This window comes from Daphnia pulicaria, chromosome 4 (genome assembly GCF_021234035.1).
Source record: "Daphnia pulicaria isolate SC F1-1A chromosome 4, SC_F0-13Bv2, whole genome shotgun sequence".
Taxonomy (NCBI): Eukaryota; Metazoa; Arthropoda; class Branchiopoda; order Diplostraca; family Daphniidae; genus Daphnia; species Daphnia pulicaria.
The window spans coordinates 15080889-15097939 of NC_060916.1; the positions used below are offsets into that span (position 1 = coordinate 15080889).

Genomic DNA, 17051 nt, shown 5'->3' on the forward strand with positions numbered 1-17051 from the left:
AGAAGAGCCAGTCATTTGCTTTGGTTACTTGCCCGTTAATTTTGTCGACAATTCTTTGCTGGTAGCTAACTACCTAATGATTCGTTTAATCGCTCAGTGTTTTCTGCAAATTACTTTGACATGACTGTAAGTTAAACAATAAAAAATGTTCATATCACGTTGTCAATGTGACAACTAACTTCAGATCGGCTGAAAGCATCAGAAGATGAAATCAATTGTCAATGATTGAAAGAGTTTAATAATTTTATCATAATTAATATTGGCCTTCTCCCATAGAAATGAGCGCACATTGTTGCCATCGACATCAAATCCACCTTGGATTAGTAATTTGATTGCGTCGATTATTCTTTCGCTTGTATTAAATCGACACAACAAATGGAGTGCGTTGTTTTCGTAGATGGTTTTCTCATTGACGTTGATCCCGAGTTCAATTAACAATTGCATTGCATCGATCAATCTTTCACTTGTGTTAAATTGACACAATAAATGGAGTGCGTCTCCTTCATCGTTTTCCCCATTGACATCGATCCCAAGTTCGATTAACAGTTGGATTACATCGATCAGTCTTTCGCTTCTATTAAATTTACATAATAAATGGAGTGCGTTGTTTTCATAGTTGTTTTCCCCATTGACATCGATCCCTTGCTGGATAAATAATTGGATTATGTCGATTAATCTTTCGCTTGAATTATATTGGCACAGTAAATGTAGTGCATTGCTTCCGTTACTGTTTTTCACGTTCACGTCAACTCCTTGGCGAATCAAGGTTTTTAGTTTTTCGCTTTGATCTGTCGAAGGGAAGATTGGATCTCTTATTGTACACAGTTGAAGCATAACCTTTTCTTTATCTGCAAGCTACATTGAAATCAATAAATGTGAAAATCGGTGGTATGCGGATCATTACAAATGTAATGTACTTTAAATGTTTACCTTTAGTTTTTCAGATTTGAGTCTTTCAATTATATTTGATGAAGACATTCGATCATTAGGTTCCATTTTTAACATTTCGTTAATGAGATCGTACGCGTAATGCGACCGCTCTAATTCTGAACAATGATTAAACATGTAATCTCACCGTATAAAAATGATTACTTTTACGTAAATATGCTAAACTTACTATTGATATTTATTGCACTCCCTTTCAAAATGTTTTCGTGAATTTCATTTATATGAGAACCGTAAATATGTTCTCCGTCTAAAAGAAGAAAAGCGTAGACGAGGCCTAGAGCAAATACGTCACTTTTGACGGTACCTCTCGGCTGCTCCATCTTTTTTGGTTGCGACTGAAAATTATGACTTATTCTTAGTAACTCAGGGGCGTACCAGTAGCTTGTTCCTTTTACTCCACTGTTCATCGTGAATGTCCCTCGCTCATTCACGGCCCGGGACAGACCAAAATCAGCCCATTTCATTGTTACCTTAACGTCTTGGCCCGTGGAATCGACCGAGATGAGTATATTTTCCGGCTTGATGTCTCGATGAATTAAATTTCTTGAATGAATGTGCTCAAGACCCGAAGCCAATTGGGAGAAAATTTCAAAATGATACGGCAGTTTAGGCCCGTTGTATTTTTTGGGATCGTTAGGCTCTAGAAATATCTGATCTAATGATGCGGTGCACAGCTCCAAAGCAAAGTGCCTGTAGAAGACAAGCGCACACTAATCTCTGTAATACATTCTTTAAAAAAATAACAATTCTATTTTGGATATCTTACTTGAAATCGTCGGTGCATTCGACGTGGAAGAGTTGGACGACATTAGGATGATTTATCTGTTTTAGATTTTTCCCCTCGTTAGCATTAGCACGAATAAGCTCAACTCTTTTGACCGCCACTTCACGGCCTTGAAACGTGCCCAGAAACACTGCACCAAAGCCACCTTGTCCCAACAGTACTTCCCTATTTAATTTGATTTCCATTTTGTTGTTTTGAAACAGTAATTGCTTAGTCGTGACTTTGAAATTTCGGCTCTAAAGCGAAAACTGTTGAGAGTGGTGTGACTTGCTGCTGCTTTGAACCGATCTCGCGCAAATACTGTCGGCCGATACAAGTGTTGATAACAGACTGCAGTATTTTCATCATGATAGCGCCTCAGATAATCACAGCATAAAATAATGATTACTTGAAATATTTCGTATCCAATATACTTTTGAACAAACCTTGATGGCTATAAATTATGTCGTCTTGCACTCTTAGTCGAGTTATTTGTGTAAAAAAAATTTCAATGGGGCAGCGTTCTAGTGGATCACCTAAAAGGCTAAAAGACATTTCACCTATTTTTAATTTGATTCTGAACTAAACAAGGAATGCCGATAGCTTACAATCCATTTTGTGTAGCACTTTCTTCTTATCAAATTGTCTTGGCGATAATATTTGTTGTTCGACATCACTTTATGCGCGTTATCATAGTCTCTTTCACAACCATTTTCTATATTGTACATGCCAAATTAGTTGAATTTAAACAGTGGAAAGAAATTCGAATACCGTACGTAGTATTTATTTATTTATTTTTTTTTTTTTTATCTTATTTTTTTCTCTAATTTATCGATTTTGTAAAGTTTAATTTCTGCAGAGCCAACACTCGGTTTGACACGGGTGACCTTCTTTTTCGAGGTAAGATTTGCTATTTTTTTATCTCCCTCGTTATTATTTTACGCTCTTGGACGTAAACGTATGTGTGGTCCAAAATTTCGAATTTTACAGCGCGATTTACGAAGTCAGGCAATTGTGAGGTAATGATAGATTTTCTCTTATCAACATCACCAAATCATACCATGAGCTTATTTGCTTACTACCTTGTACGCATTGTGTACAAAAGCTGTCTGTTGATACGAGTAATTGATAACGACCATCAATATTTCAATGATAGCGTCTTTTAAAAAAGAACACATTTTAAGGGTAAGATATTGAATACAGCAAGTTTACTACTGCATTACAGTTTGTGGAGAATAAAACAAAAAATTAGACTGCGATAGATTCATAATTTGTCACTCTTGGAAATGAAAAAGTCACGGGTCTTAGTCTAGAGTGCTATGAGGCACCGTTTGTGTTATCACCCGTTTCTGTTACAGCTATTCTCTAGATTGTACGTGTTTTTACGATTTTAGATTTGATGTACCTAGAACTTTGAAAAATTTTGCGTGGTTATTTTGATGTAAGCCTACTTTTTCTTTCCTCCAACGCATGGATCGACAGCTAGCTAACTTCCATTAAGAAATTAACTGCTATACTAGCAATTTAGCAATTTTTACTTTTCAATAATCATTTGGACGTCCTAAAGCTTTGATTTGAACGATGGGTTGTACAGGTAGTAGTGAAAATCTCAACCATACGTGTGCTACTGTACTGTCTTAGTTTGGAAAAATGCTCATAATGTGTTCAAACATGTGCATACACGTTATTTGTCTAAAGAATAAGTTGCCAGAATACGTTCAGTCGAATAACAAAATATTTGCAAACTTGAAACTGTGATGAGAAAAAAATCTGACAAAACGTACCAGATTGTTTTGAAGTTGTTTCAGTTGTTGCTCCACTGTTAGGCCGGCGGTAACGCAAGTCGACAAACAACTCAAAGCGGAAATACCTATTAAGAGAAGTACATAGAAGCGAGACATCGTTAATTGCAAGTTATTGTTTGATCTTCCCAAAGTGGTGCGTTCCACCGTTTCGATTCAGATACTGATATGTTTTCTTCTTTTATAGACGAACTCAACTCGTTTCCATGTCCTTGGTTAATATTCTCGTGCAGGTGTTTGGCGCGTGAAGCAAATAAGAGACTCAACTACCCTGCCCTCATTTACAATGGAAAGTCTGTCCGTACAACCAACTTACAAAAGTAATTAGTCTACATTACAGGTAAGCTTCTTCTTTTTTTAATAGTCAGAAGCACAAAACGTGACAACAACACACACACAAACACTGCATGTTCGAACGATTAATTGTGACCCCTGCTCAATCTGCTGGTGTCTTTATTTTTAAGCGGAAGTGGCGGAGGAATCGTATATTTATTTAGCAGGAATGAAGCCCACAAATCTTGACAATCGGCATTCCGGAAATTTATTTTTCCTCCCGGATAGCAGTTCAATAAGTGATTTTGACAATTCAAGCAGGAAGACGAAAGCTTGATGAATGTTTAATTTGTTTACTTAAACGAAAAGAAGAGGGGGGCAATATTTTCGGACTTATTTTCTTAACAGAAAGATGATAAGATCGTATCGAGAGTCGACCTTTCTTTTAGACCATTGAATTTTGCCTTTGTTTTCAGCAATGAATTTTCTCGCATTGCCCTTTCTCTGCTGATAACCTGTCACCACTTTGGCCAGTCAATTGTTATTGATCTTTTTCCTGATATTTATTTTGATTTCAAGTTTCGTAAAAAAAAAAGAAACTGTGCTAGAAAATTGCAAGGTGTTTCGCTGTTAGTGAGTTTGCATTGACATTAGCGCTATTAAAAGAGAAATTAGGGAGACTCGTTATTGGAATGCAGTTGGGACATCAATGGGATTATGGGAAGAATGAAAACCAAAAGTTTTGTTCCTTATCAAGTCTAGTGCATCTTTTTCTTTCGTGTTTATTTTTAACTTGGCAGTTGACATTCATTTGCATTAAACTGATGAGGTTGATGTTGCCCAGCAACCAGTTTCTCCCAAAGCCAGCGTTGAAAAGGTTTATGACCGGTGATTAGGTAGATGCAAGGATAAAGGTATTCGAAAAAAAAGAGCATTGCGATTGAAACCATTGCGTAATTGATTTTCTTATTATACACAAAGCCAAAATTTCGTTGATTAGAGCATTTCTATGGCGATGTTTGTTTTACCATTTGCATCGATTTTTAATTTTTTATAGGCCGCACTCATTTTGTTAGGCGACGTATACTACAATGCAAGGGTTTTTGTCGTAAATGAACACGTCCATTGATCGAAATCGTTTCCAAGCAGTGGTGCCGCACCGGATTGCCTTTATTCTTTGCACGTACGTTGGCTAATTTATTGCATCATTGCATGCATTCTCAATTTTCTCATTGTTGTTTTTTCTTCAGTTTCTCGATAATCTTCTAAATTTTAAAACAGGAATAAGTTGCGAAACCTATCACCACACAGGGAAAATTAATTCAGAAAATGTTATTCATCCAAACCTTTAATTAGTGGTCGCTTGATGGACAGAGAAATTAGTAGTGTTTTGGTTTGTCACACGTACTGAACCCTTAATTTTTTAATTTGCATTTCAAGTATTTGTTTTAAATCACAGTTCACGTTAGTTTATGTCAAACATTTTTTAATATAATATGTTGTGAAACATAAAATCAATGAGTTATCAAGAATCATCGGAAAACTTGTTTTTTTTAGTAGGGATGAAAAAACAGATTGATAATGTAGAATTCTGATCGAAGGTCATCGGTAACGCCCTTTTGTGTTCAATCGACCATGGCAACAGCTAGTCGAGAAAATCACCTTCAGCAAAATAAATAAAATATTGACTTGAATAGTTGAATCCAAGCTTTGAACACTAAAAATGCGCACCCTTACCATGCCCGTAATATGTCTGCAATTTATTTCGCGATTTAACTTTTTAATTTTTCAGCCGTGCGAATGGTATATAGATGGAAAAATATTCGCATGATTTGAAATTAATTAATATTGTACTGATTGACAACCAAATGTGTGGGAAATTAAGAATCTAAATTTGGGGAAGTAAAATTAATCAAGAATGATTTTTAATCATATCGGGATGTAAAATGCTGAGCTAGTAGCTACAAACTTAAACAACAGAATAATGTAATAATGATTTTTTGTTTCGACAGCAAGAAAGCAAAGCTCGAAGCAAAGCTCGAAGCAAAGCCCAAATCAAGATTATTGAAGGCCAACAATTTGATTAGCATTCCACTCACGGCGAAGCTCGAGAAAAAAGCAAAAAGTTACCATTCAAGTTCACGGGGAATTTGAAAGGTAACTAACCGATGTGAAGAGCAATTTTGACTGGGAGCCATCTCCATACATGTGAAATCGCCAATCAACAACTTTTAGGATTTTTTTTCCATCATTTCAAAGGGCGGTGGCTCAATTCAACGCAGTTTATGGAGATATGAAAAATAAGGGTGCGGTCCCGCAGTGCATCTTAAGCTCGTCTTCGCTCCCGCAATATAAAGGAAGCCCAGCTCGCAAGTGAATCACAACGGTCGTCCCAAGTGAAACAACACAACTGTCTGCAACAATCAAGGTAGTTTAATAAAAAACACTTTAAAAAAAAATTATTGAGAGAAAATTGCGAGTCTAATTTACACGATACAATTTATAACATGTTTTGAATCTTCTGATTTATAGAGAAAATGTTGGGCGATCAAAAAGGTTTTTCAAAAATGATCGTCTTTTTTGCGATCGTGACTCTGCTGAGCTTCTGCAGCCCGGCCTCCAGTTTCGCCTTCCTGCCTCGCGTCTCCCGTACAAACGACGCCGTCATCGTCGATTGTATTCAAAATTACTTTTACTTTTCTTTGAATTTGAATATTTGCTGAATGTGATTTATTATTTGAATTCAGTTGACGGTGTGGGATATGCTCCATCTTATCAAGGCAAGACGCTGTACGGCCAAATAACCAATCCAGGATTCGTGCTGCTACCATCCTTCAATCCTTATTACCCAATGGCGTATCGCCAGCAGGAGCAGACGCCCAACGGATGGATCTATTCATACGGTTATCCTACTCCCCTTGCTCTTGAAGATGTCTTGCCCGTCAGGCAAACAACAACGCCTGTTTGCGGTGCTGGACCGGCCATGCCTGCTACACGAGCATTGTCTAACGAAAGGATCTCTGGCGGAACCTCAGCCAAAAAGGGAGCTTGGCCTTTCATGGTAAGTTGATTTATTTCTAGTTTGTAGAGCGTTTGGTATTGGTCTTCAAAAATGAAATTTTAATCATATGAAAATTTAGGTAGCCCTGAAAAAAATTGATGGTTCGTTATTTTGCACGGGAAGTTTGATTAGTGACACACGAGTTTTATTGGCGGCTCAGTGTTTGGAAAAGTATTAAGATTGTCATATATTAATTTCAAGTTCGTTTAATTATTAAAGCATTTCTCTTTTATTTTCTTCGTCCACTTGCAGACTGTCTTTGTACGAGTTAAGTGCTGTGACTGTATTGGTTGGGATGTTTAAGACGGACCAATCCGACGTCCAGATGACAAGGAGGATCAGTAAAATATTTCTTCACAGGCAATACAATGCTGCCACCTATGTGAGTCACTTCAACAAATTGAACTATTTTTTTTTTTACTTTTGATTTATTTTCCTTTAATTTGGATAAGGCCAATGATATCGCCATCATTGTAATGGACTCTCCCGTGGTTCTTGCCAAGGGTGTTGCTTCCACTGTTTGCTTGCCACCGGCGGGTACCGATGACGATTACGTCGACCAGGATGCCATTATTTTGGGATGGGGAGCACCTACTGCTGGTAACAAAAGATCGCAAACTCATGATCAGTTTGATTAAGATGTAAAAACATGTATTTTCTTTTTTAAATTCTTGACCCAACAGACATAAAACCCCAAAACCTGGAACAAGCCAAGGTTTCGATTATTTCTAACTTCGACTGCAAGGCCGACACCGACAGATATGCTGGTCAATATGTTACGGACACCACCATCTGCACTACTGTTGGAAATGCTGTAAAATACACATGCTTGGTAAGTAAACGACTCCCTCAGCAATAAAGTTCAGTTTCCTTCGTTCTAAAACAAAAATGTGGCTCAATTCTAGACTGACGTCGGCGGTCCAGTAGTTATTCTCCCTTCTCCAGGAGCCTGGACCATAGTCGGAATCAACAGCTACACCAAGAGTAAGTGTCTGATTATTATTCAAGACATTTGGTTACAATCAAATGATTTTAATTGTTTCTCACAGGTTGTTCATACCGTGGCCTTAAAACCAGAGTGTCGGCGTTCAGGACATGGATTGATCAATACTTGACCATGGATTAAACCTAATCCACACCAAGGACGACTACCAACGTGAAACGATATGGCAATGAAAAATTCCAACTCTTCTTTTTAGTTGCTATCAATAAACTTGCTTAAAATTTCTTTTACGATGGAGGTGGGCAGTCGAACTGTCGAAAATGCTATTGATTATCTATGGGGATGACGTCCTCCTTCCTGTTACATTTTCTCATCGTATTCACATTTTCTGTCTTCCCGAGTTTTTATATGCAAACGTAGTAAGATCCTACACAAATGAAGTTTTGCCTTTCCGTTGTTAAACGACTTGATTTCCCATTTGTGGTCCAGCGGGCGATTGGTGTGCATAAACACATTTTGCCACTCGGCATTGTAATATTAGTATTCTTGAGATTAAATCATTATTTCTTCGACACTTCTGCGAAACTTGTTTTCTTCTTGGCTATCATGAAAGAGGCACCAATATCCATTTCTATTTCATTTTTTTTTTTTGCATTTATAATAGGTCGATTGAGGTTATGAATTGGTAACGACTACATCCGCAGCTGGAATCTTCGCCCTTGGCAATTGCAGTTGCCAGCCGAGTACCGCCGCAGAGTAAGAGGCTTCATCGAAATGCTCAGGTTAGGCAATTCGACGTTTTTATTTGTCTTTTTAAGTGTTTTTCGATCTACCGTCTTTGCTAAATCTCGTAATCATGTCAATGATCTGTGCCATTTGATACGTGACAGTAGACCGTACTGGCAAACGGAACGTATAACATCCCCTGATTTCTGACTAGGTACATTTGTTGACCAGTCGCATTTGGGACGATCAATTGATGAAAACAAACAAGTCACGTGTCCGCAGAATTGAAAAAAATCGTTGGCTGCGTTCCATATCAGCACTTTCGATATTTAATTTTCACGAGTCACGTTTTATGCGGTAGCTTAATATTATTCACTTTGTGCTGACACGTTCGAGTGACAGCTTCTCATTCTAGTTAGTGTTTAGAATCTTTTGGCTTTTATTTAATTTTTGTCTTTTCTGTAAGGATCTTGTCTACCTACCCTCTTTCTTTCGTCCAGTTGCTCGTCCAAACTATTTGGCTGATGTGTGGGTTTCTCTTATTCTTTCAATCAATACGTTAAATGCTACATCGTATAATTTAACAATTGATTCCATTTGTTTTTCTCCTTCAACCCTTTTTGAATTGTATTGCAACTTGCATTACATCATATCGACTCAAATCGACAATTTGACGGATTGGGAAATGTCCTCTTGTAGCATAAAACCGGTGAAATGAGTGACATTGCTACCACACAGAACTAGGCCGGCTGACGAATAGGCAACCATTAACCAAATTTGGTCTCCCGCTTTGAGACTGAGCGTCGCTTGCATGGTGAACGTTTCCATTAGTTCCCCGAAAACTTGCTTGTTGTTGGTCATCTCGTTCACGTGACCTCTGGCGATGCTGTTGCCGTTCAAGTTAAGGAATACGTTGAAGTCGTCTTTCAGCGGAACTGGTGGGAAATAAACCCATCCGGTGAAAGAGAAGAAATAGGTTCCCGGTCGCGGTGCGGTGAATTTTCCTGTCTGCAAATTCATGGCTCTTCCGATGTTGACTGGCTCAACTTCGAACGGAATCGGAACATTTCGCTCTCTGAAATTTCGAACCAACTGAACCATAAAATATGTGGGTGCTGATTTGACTTCTTCGATTCCGATCCACGTCTGGAAACCTTTTTGATTTGGTAGCTTGTTTTATTTGATTGTGACTATATTTTATTTGATGGATTCCTTACCCAGGTCAGTTGACTGTTTACAAAAGTCGCAGAAAACCATCTCGACAGATTTGGTTCCCATGACGGAAAACAATCCGCTAGAGACGTGCCCCAGGTTTTTCAGATCCGCACAGGATCGTGGGATTTTAGATGTTGCTTGTCTAAGAGTTACATTGCCTCCGGCAGCTGCTCTGAATGTCCTCTCTCTCTGCAATGCGCTTATGAGTGACTCTTGTTGCCTAACTTTATTCTCGAGAGCTTCCAGTCGATTTACTTTCGTTTGCAGTCGAGTCACTTTGGCTTCAAACATTTCTTGCATTTGGACCTAATGTTTTAATTAATACCAAAATGTTAGTCTGCGGTGAAAAAGGAAATGTTTTTAATAGTTTCTCTTACTAAATTTCTGTTTAGTAGTTCCAGTTGTTTTTCAACAGTTAAGTCAGCGTCGACGTACATCACTGCCCAACTTGTTATCGCTACTAAAAGCGTTACGATGGACAGACGAGCCATGTTTTTATGTTCTCCTTCTCGAACGATCGAGGCTGTGTGCCTACTCAGCATGGAAATTTGGATTTTTATAGGGATAGAATTCGTCAAGCTATGCTGGTACATATCGACTGGTCGGATTCAATTGGATATGCCGCGTTGGCTATTTACGCAGTTGGTGAGACCGTGAGAGACAAAGTCAACAAGATCCTTAATTATTCGTTTATTTACCACGCAGTAGTCTACACAGTTGTTAAACTGTATTTGCCTTTTCCATATAACTCGTGTACAGTCCCGAATGATCCGTGTTTTAGCGTGGCGTCTAATTAACCCTACGTCTCGTTTTCCTGGGCTAAAATCCGCACATCATTCATGATAGTTCGATTTAAAATGTTAGTGCCAGGTGGTCAGATCGTTGAACAATGGGTGAAATTGATTCATTAATTTTTTTCTTGATAACATATGTTCGTAAAAAAAAAACAATAAAAAACGAAATTTACTTTCACCAAAATTGTATCCATTTATTGTTATGGACTAGAAAGGAAAACAGTGTTAACTACGTGGGTTGAATAGGAGATATTTCATTCTTATACTCGGACAGATCAATCAAAATGTTTTCCAGTTGGCTGATTTACCATTTACAGTAAGCCAGCCAGATTTTCTTCCAACAGCCAACCAGTAAAGTGATTGAAGCGCTGGTCAGCATTTGGATTGTCATAAAGAAAAGAAACTCCTCCAGCGGTCATGAAGGTAATCTGGAGGGAAATTTTATCACCAGCTATCAAATTCAGGGTTGACTGCATGGTCAACTCGCTGTGGACATTGCCGGCAGTGTTGCTCTCTGTAACCCGACTGGATCCAACTCGTTTACCGTTCAGTTGAAGTTCCACGATGAGAGCCAAAATGTTGGTGGACGGACCCAAGAAACGGACGTCTCCGGTGAAAGCGAAAAAGTAAGTTCCCGGCCTTGGGGCCGTGAATATCCCCGATGTCAAGTTCATGGCTCCTCCGATGTTGACCCTTTCGACTTCAAACGGAATTGGAACGTATTGAGTAGTGAAGGAACTGTTTTTCTGGACGTAGAAATAAGTTGGAACCGATTTGACGTCAACGTATCCCAGCCACTTTTGGAATCCTGTTGGTGCAATCAGTTTGGCAGATTAAAAAGGCAATTTCTGAATGAGCAGACAGGCTTACCCGCATCGTTAGTTGCTTTAGAAAAGTCGCAGTAGACCATCTCGACAGCTTTGGCTCCCATGATGGAATACAGTCCGCTGATAGTCTCTCCCTTGCACTTGAGATCGGCGCAGGATCGTGGGACTGTCGAGGTTCCCTGTCTGTTTGCAGCGGCGACTTGCGTGCCGCTCACGCTCTGTTGCAAGGCAGCTATAACAGATTTCTGCTCGATGGCGTCAGCTTCCAATGCCTCCAATCGCCTGTCCTTTGTGGCCAAAAGTTCTTTCATTTCCATCTGAAGAGTTACGCAAGAATTTCACCATTTTATTGTATTTATTTCGTTAATTGTTATTTTGTCAAAACTTACGTGTTATTTTGTCAAAACTTACGTAATTGTCGTTTAGTTGCCGCAGTTGCTCTTCTAACGAAAGGCCAGCGATGGCGCCAGTGGAACAGCACACCAAAGCCGACAAACTTAAAAAGATTAGCGAGAAGTGAGCAGCCATAGTGGATTTTATTTCGAATGTTCGACTTCGTGTGTTTCCTCTTGAGTGATGAGCCGCATTTTATACGGATCTAATGCGTCTGGTTCTCTCGTTATCGATTACCACCTTTTTATTTGAATATCTGTGTTTCTTTTCACAGGTGAACGGCAAAAGTAAATAGGGAGCTCTTGTTTTTTCATCGCCGTTTTACCGTGTGTGTGCATGAGAACGGCATGCATCCGAACTATTTGAATTAGAAAATTGCTCAAATAATGTGTTCAAACATTTGCATCCGTGTTATTTGAAAAAGGAAAAAAAAAAGGATGACTAACCGAGGTCCCGGCCCATATGTTATTGACACATGCAAATTAGTTAGTTAGTTCCTAAACATTATGGAATGAAACAAACTGCAGCGAATCTGTTTTTCTTTCTCTTGTTGATGCAGTTGCGTTCTTCAAATATAATTTCATTAATTTGACATGTGTGTGGGTTTGATACTCCTTAGAATTTATACAGCCAATAAACTTTTCCCTAAATTTAATTTACGATACACAATATCTGATCTGACATACATCCGATTCATTCGGCAAGACAAGCAAATAAGACAGATGATTGACCGAGAGGAATGTAATTTTAAAATCGTTGGAGTTTTATTGACGGACTTTTACACTATTTAAAATTCAATGGAGTTCTATTGTCGGACATGAAAATAATTTAGACAGTAGAACTCCAACGACAGTAGAACTCCATTGATAGTTGAAACTACCTTTTTAAATATTATTAAAAAATAAAATACCCGACAGTAGAACTCCAATAATTTGTTTAATTATTTTCATGTCCGACAATAGAACTCCAACGATTTTTTTAAAGTTATGTTTTCGTACCCTATGGCACGCCGAAAGGGTCACAAAAAAATGTTGAAAAAAGTTTCGCACGCCATCTAGTGGTAAAATATAGAACTACATGCGGAATTTCCTTTTCTTGCCCTAAACAGTAAAACGACAAACGCGAAATTTTCTTCGCTTTTTCGTTAGAACGTGAGAAAAAAACTCAGACGACTCAAACAAAAACAAAACCCGCTTGTAACCTAGGTATATCATTTCATCTGAGTCAAGAGTCAACGTTAAGCTAGCTTCGAAAATTACCAATGAATTCATAGGTAAACTCGAGTGATTTCGTCTAACTTGTCGGTGATGTGTTCTATTCCGTGTATATGTTGGATAACCTTAATGTTTTTCATCAACTCACAGTCAGAGGAAACGTGAAAGTCGTGCAGCCTACCGTCAACTATTTTGTTCAAACTCATTGTATTCTAGTGAATGTGTCATCGAAATGATACAGGTATAAGCCAACACTAGCTTTATTTCATGCTAAAACATATATTCTTCTCATGTTTTAATAGGATTCATCATAATTGTCTGCTGTTTGTATTGAACTTGCTAGATCACCGACTCCAGCATGGACCAATCTCTCATTCCATCTTTTAGAGAATCTTTGATATGATTGGTGGTTTCATGTGTAAGTTCACTTGTCATGTTACTGAACTTTATTAATTGCAGTCTAATATGAATTCTTGTTTTATTTACAGGTTTCTAAATTGGCATGACTGACTTTATGAGAAGTTAAGATTCCTTGTTTGCTGACCCGCTGGCTACTATGCTACCTTGCAGTCCTTGCTACCCTTGAATCTCCCTATTTGTCAACAACAAAAAAAGAGTTTAAATATTGTGATCATGCTATCATAGTTGTGTTTACATTGAATTTAGAGAAGTTGTAATACTAATAGCAATTTTAATGATTGTTTGGTTTCTTATTTAGATGTTGCCTATTAAGACCAAATGTGAGGCATCTGGTTAAGTGGTTATCCCTCCAAAATAAGGCAATGACCACACGTTCAACGCGGATCATTCGTTTTGTCATCGAACTTGACTAATTCCATCTTCTGGATTGCTTAGGAAAGCTGATTGGTGTTCTTCATCGTCATGTGACTGAGTTTACATTTTGTTTACAATTTGTTTCTTGATTTACCCATTTAGGTAATGACCGAGAAGATGCGGCCTACATGAACATCATTTAGACGGCCAGCATCATTCGACTGCCCAACCGACTTCTACTACCCTGCTCTCAACACAGCACGGAGTTTTACCCTTTAGATTTTTGGCTGTTCGCGATGTGTGATGGCGTTTCCTTGGGATGATGATTTTGGCGAGAAAAATGTTGCGTGAGTATATACTTAAAACCGTTTAATTATTCTTTTACTTATTTTTAAAATGTTTTTTTTTTTTTTTTTCTCCTAAAGGTTCTAACCTTCAGATTCCTAAATATGAAAAGTAATGTTCTTTCAAGAAAGTCAACGAGGTCCCTTGCTCCCTTGTTTGCTAACCCAATGGCTGCTACCCTTCAATCTCCCTATTTTAGCTCCTTACACAGTCCCCAGGTATTGCTTTTTGTCGCTACAGCCTACAATATTATTGAAAATGATTGTCATCCAAATAAATGTTCATTCTGCTTACAGGGAATCCTTCGCTACTGATCATGGACTCCATTGGTGAAACTGAAAACCGACGAGAGAATGCTGTAATCTAAGACTGATAAATTGTGTAGTTAGCTAAATTACAAGTGCATATCTGGGCTACCTTCTTTTCTGTGGCCCCGTTTCCCTAACTAACCACTAACCAACGCCCGCAGGTGGTCACTCACCCGCTGTGAAACCAGGAGGAGGGGAGGGCTCTGGTCGAACGGGGACTTGGAAGGCGCATGATCCGATGAAAACTTTTGGAGGGTCATGAGTCTAACCCGGAAGCCTAGTATGACTACATCTCCCCGGAAAAACTTGCCTCGTACTTCTCTCTTCTTCTCGGTCCAGATACTTATCTCTGGGGGCCGTAGACATGTCCAATAACAGCATGTGCGAGTTAAACAAAGCAACAACCCACTACCCAATGAAAGAAAAAGCCATGGTTTATTACTTGCTATCTAAACCATTGCTTTTTGTCTCATTGCCGCAGCGGTGGTGGCGGGTTGCGTTTAACTCGTACAGAAGAAATACGTCTTGAACCGGACGCTCTGTTTATTGAATTTTTTGAACAATTTAAAAAAGAAATAAAAATTAGTTCATGTAATGTTTATTTTTATTTATTACAGATATTACATCGTTATGGTTTAACATTGGTTTATGGGGTTTAGGGCATAAATTTAGGGTTTGGTAGGTGTATGTTTGTGGAGTTTGAAGAATTGGAAGGTATAAGTTTGTGGGATTTGCTGATTATTTGGTAAGGATATGTTTGTAGGTTTATAAATTAACTGATTTTTTGACCCGACCGGTAACACGACACCAAGGAACGACCAATTGAACTTGTTGTAGAAAGATCTTTCGCCAGCATAGGCTGCAACAACGAGCCACAGCGGACAGCAACTACGCGAACTTACACGATAAACCTGTAACCGAAATTAAATGAATTAATGTTCAGCATCAATGGAAATGCTGTCAATGAAAAGACAAATAGATGTCACTTTTATGTTATTTACTAGAGTTAACACAAATTATTAGCTTACCATTCAGAAAACTGTACAAGCATGTCAAATCCAAAATGCTAACTGAAAAAAAATCCATATGTGAATAAGACTGGAACGAAGAAGAAGGTAAAGCTAAGACTTCAACTAGATGTTAATCCTACTTGTAAAAATTAATTACTATTGAGGAATTTAGTCTCATGTGATGCTCACAAAAATGACAAGTATATATCTTAACTACACATCCTCTCAGAACTATTCTTAGAACCATTACAAAAGAATCTACAGTTGAAAAGCTTTACCAATAACGAGAAATACAATTAAAAAATTTTTTAAACTAATTACTTCAATAGTTCTTAAGTGTTTCTTAAAGGGACTGAGCACACAGCAGTAGGCTACAGGAAGCAAGAGAAAAATCTTTACCTGCCGCTTATGTCAAATCCATGTTGAACAATGGACAGCAACGAAGAAGCTCAGACTTCACCAGGCTGTTGGTCCTACTTGGAAAAAGATAAGAATAATTTACTATCAGATAACAGTCCTGTGAGACAATACAATGACAAAAGAGGAGTTAAACTAAGCATTCCCTCAGAATTACTTTTATAATGTAACTAAGGAATCCACAGTTAGCAGGCTTAAGTTTTTCATTTTTCCAACAGACTTAACTGAAAATCCTAACATTAGAAAAGTGCTTGTCATCAACAACATCATATGTAACCTTATGGTTAAAAAGCGTTGATCAATATAATTACTTTTAAGTTTTTTAAGTATCATAGGCTAATAATTAACACAAAAAAATTCACATTCAGTAACCTTACAGAATCGAAGCTGGAATTACTTTATTATGACGAAAAGTAAGTCCAAAAGTACACCTTTATCAGTAAAGTCTAACCCTAATGAATTTAACGATACCTCTCTCAGCCCACTCAAGCCTCAAAAATATGGCGAAATCTAAAAAAGAAAACACTCACATCTTTTTAGCCACCTAGTGATAGATCCTTCAGCTTCGTCTGAATCCAACATCACACTTGCACTCGACTAGAATCTCAAATTTTTTCCCGCAATTATTTTCATTTAAAAATGTTAAAGGAAAACATATAATTAGTTTCTTATTTAAAAGGTGACGGTTCTAAATATATAGATAGAGCGGATAGAGCCTGGGACATATCAAATAAATCTAACGAAAATGGAGTTACCTTGCTGGCTCCCTCCCTGCTGTCACTCGCGAAAAATCAATGATATGAATGACATCAGTTTATAGTTTGAATTCCTTTTCCCACTTGGCGTCCAGTGGCGGAAGTGGTGAGGTGATGTGGGCAGCGGATGTTGGGCGGTCAATCAAATAATTGACGGATAGGTGGCTCGACGGGTAAAAACTGTTGGTCTCGCGAGATTTCACTCGCAGCTTTTGAACTGGCGTTTACATAACAGGATCGGGCAAATTTTCGGCTGTCGGCTGTTGCGCCCGCTTCATCTTCACCCGCAATGGTATCAGATTGACGATTTTCGGCAGACTGGCAGTCAACGAAAATGCCGTTGCTCCCTGCAATATATCAATAATATATTAAATTAATACGAAGGTCTCGAGTGAAGAGATATTATCGCATCACAATAACATCGCACGATATTATCTATTCTCACGATGACCTGCCATCATATGCGTATCTGCATTTGCATCG

General features: G+C 38.2%; 4 protein-coding genes and 2 long non-coding RNA genes across 9 annotated transcripts in view; 2 read left to right on the forward strand and 4 right to left on the reverse strand.

Moving 5' to 3' along the window:
• Positions 1-14425, forward strand: part of LOC124338375 — a 32059-nt gene extending 17634 nt beyond the window's left edge. The window contains exons 13-18 of the long non-coding RNA XR_006917754.1: positions 13110-13200; positions 13262-13377; positions 13448-13838; positions 13896-14080; positions 14159-14296; positions 14375-14425. This is a non-coding gene — a long non-coding RNA (uncharacterized LOC124338375). The remainder of the gene's footprint in view (positions 1-13109; positions 13201-13261; positions 13378-13447; positions 13839-13895; positions 14081-14158; positions 14297-14374) is intronic.
• On the reverse strand, positions 38-3137 carry LOC124338252 (serine/threonine-protein kinase/endoribonuclease IRE2-like). The gene is made up of 4 exons (XM_046792348.1): positions 1715-3137; positions 1118-1638; positions 931-1046; positions 38-855 (listed from the first exon to the last, which is right to left on the reverse strand). The coding sequence occupies exons 1-4, from the start codon at positions 1915-1917 to the stop codon at positions 199-201; spliced, it is 1497 nt and encodes a 498-aa protein (XP_046648304.1). The 5' UTR covers positions 1918-3137; the 3' UTR covers positions 38-198.
• Positions 5404-8312, forward strand: LOC124338276 (chymotrypsinogen A-like). Its single transcript, XM_046792397.1, has 9 exons — positions 5404-6214; positions 6319-6462; positions 6534-6847; positions 6927-7018; positions 7100-7229; positions 7300-7447; positions 7531-7679; positions 7753-7831; positions 7897-8312. Exons 2-9 carry the CDS (start codon positions 6324-6326, stop codon positions 7971-7973), a joined length of 1128 nt encoding a protein of 375 aa, XP_046648353.1. The 5' UTR covers positions 5404-6214; positions 6319-6323; the 3' UTR covers positions 7974-8312.
• LOC124338300 lies at positions 9113-10271 on the reverse strand. The gene is made up of 3 exons (XM_046792436.1): positions 10109-10271; positions 9734-10037; positions 9113-9670 (listed from the first exon to the last, which is right to left on the reverse strand). The coding sequence occupies exons 1-3, from the start codon at positions 10220-10222 to the stop codon at positions 9174-9176; spliced, it is 915 nt and encodes a 304-aa protein (XP_046648392.1). The 5' UTR covers positions 10223-10271; the 3' UTR covers positions 9113-9173.
• Positions 10694-11927, reverse strand: LOC124338317. Its single transcript, XM_046792453.1, has 3 exons — positions 11764-11927; positions 11396-11669; positions 10694-11333 (listed from the first exon to the last, which is right to left on the reverse strand). Exons 1-3 carry the CDS (start codon positions 11878-11880, stop codon positions 10837-10839), a joined length of 888 nt encoding a protein of 295 aa, XP_046648409.1. The 5' UTR covers positions 11881-11927; the 3' UTR covers positions 10694-10836.
• Positions 14426-14968: 543 nt separating the features above from the next.
• On the reverse strand, positions 14969-16286 carry LOC124338397. 4 transcript variants are annotated; one of them, XR_006917785.1, is made up of 3 exons: positions 16211-16286; positions 15796-15869; positions 14969-15297 (listed from the first exon to the last, which is right to left on the reverse strand). It is a non-coding gene; the product is annotated as an uncharacterized LOC124338397 (long non-coding RNA). The 4 variants fall into 4 exon arrangements; XR_006917783.1 differs by having other exon boundaries at positions 15796-15872; positions 16211-16285; XR_006917784.1 differs by having other exon boundaries at positions 16191-16280.
• Between the last annotated feature and the right edge of the window lie 765 nt (positions 16287-17051).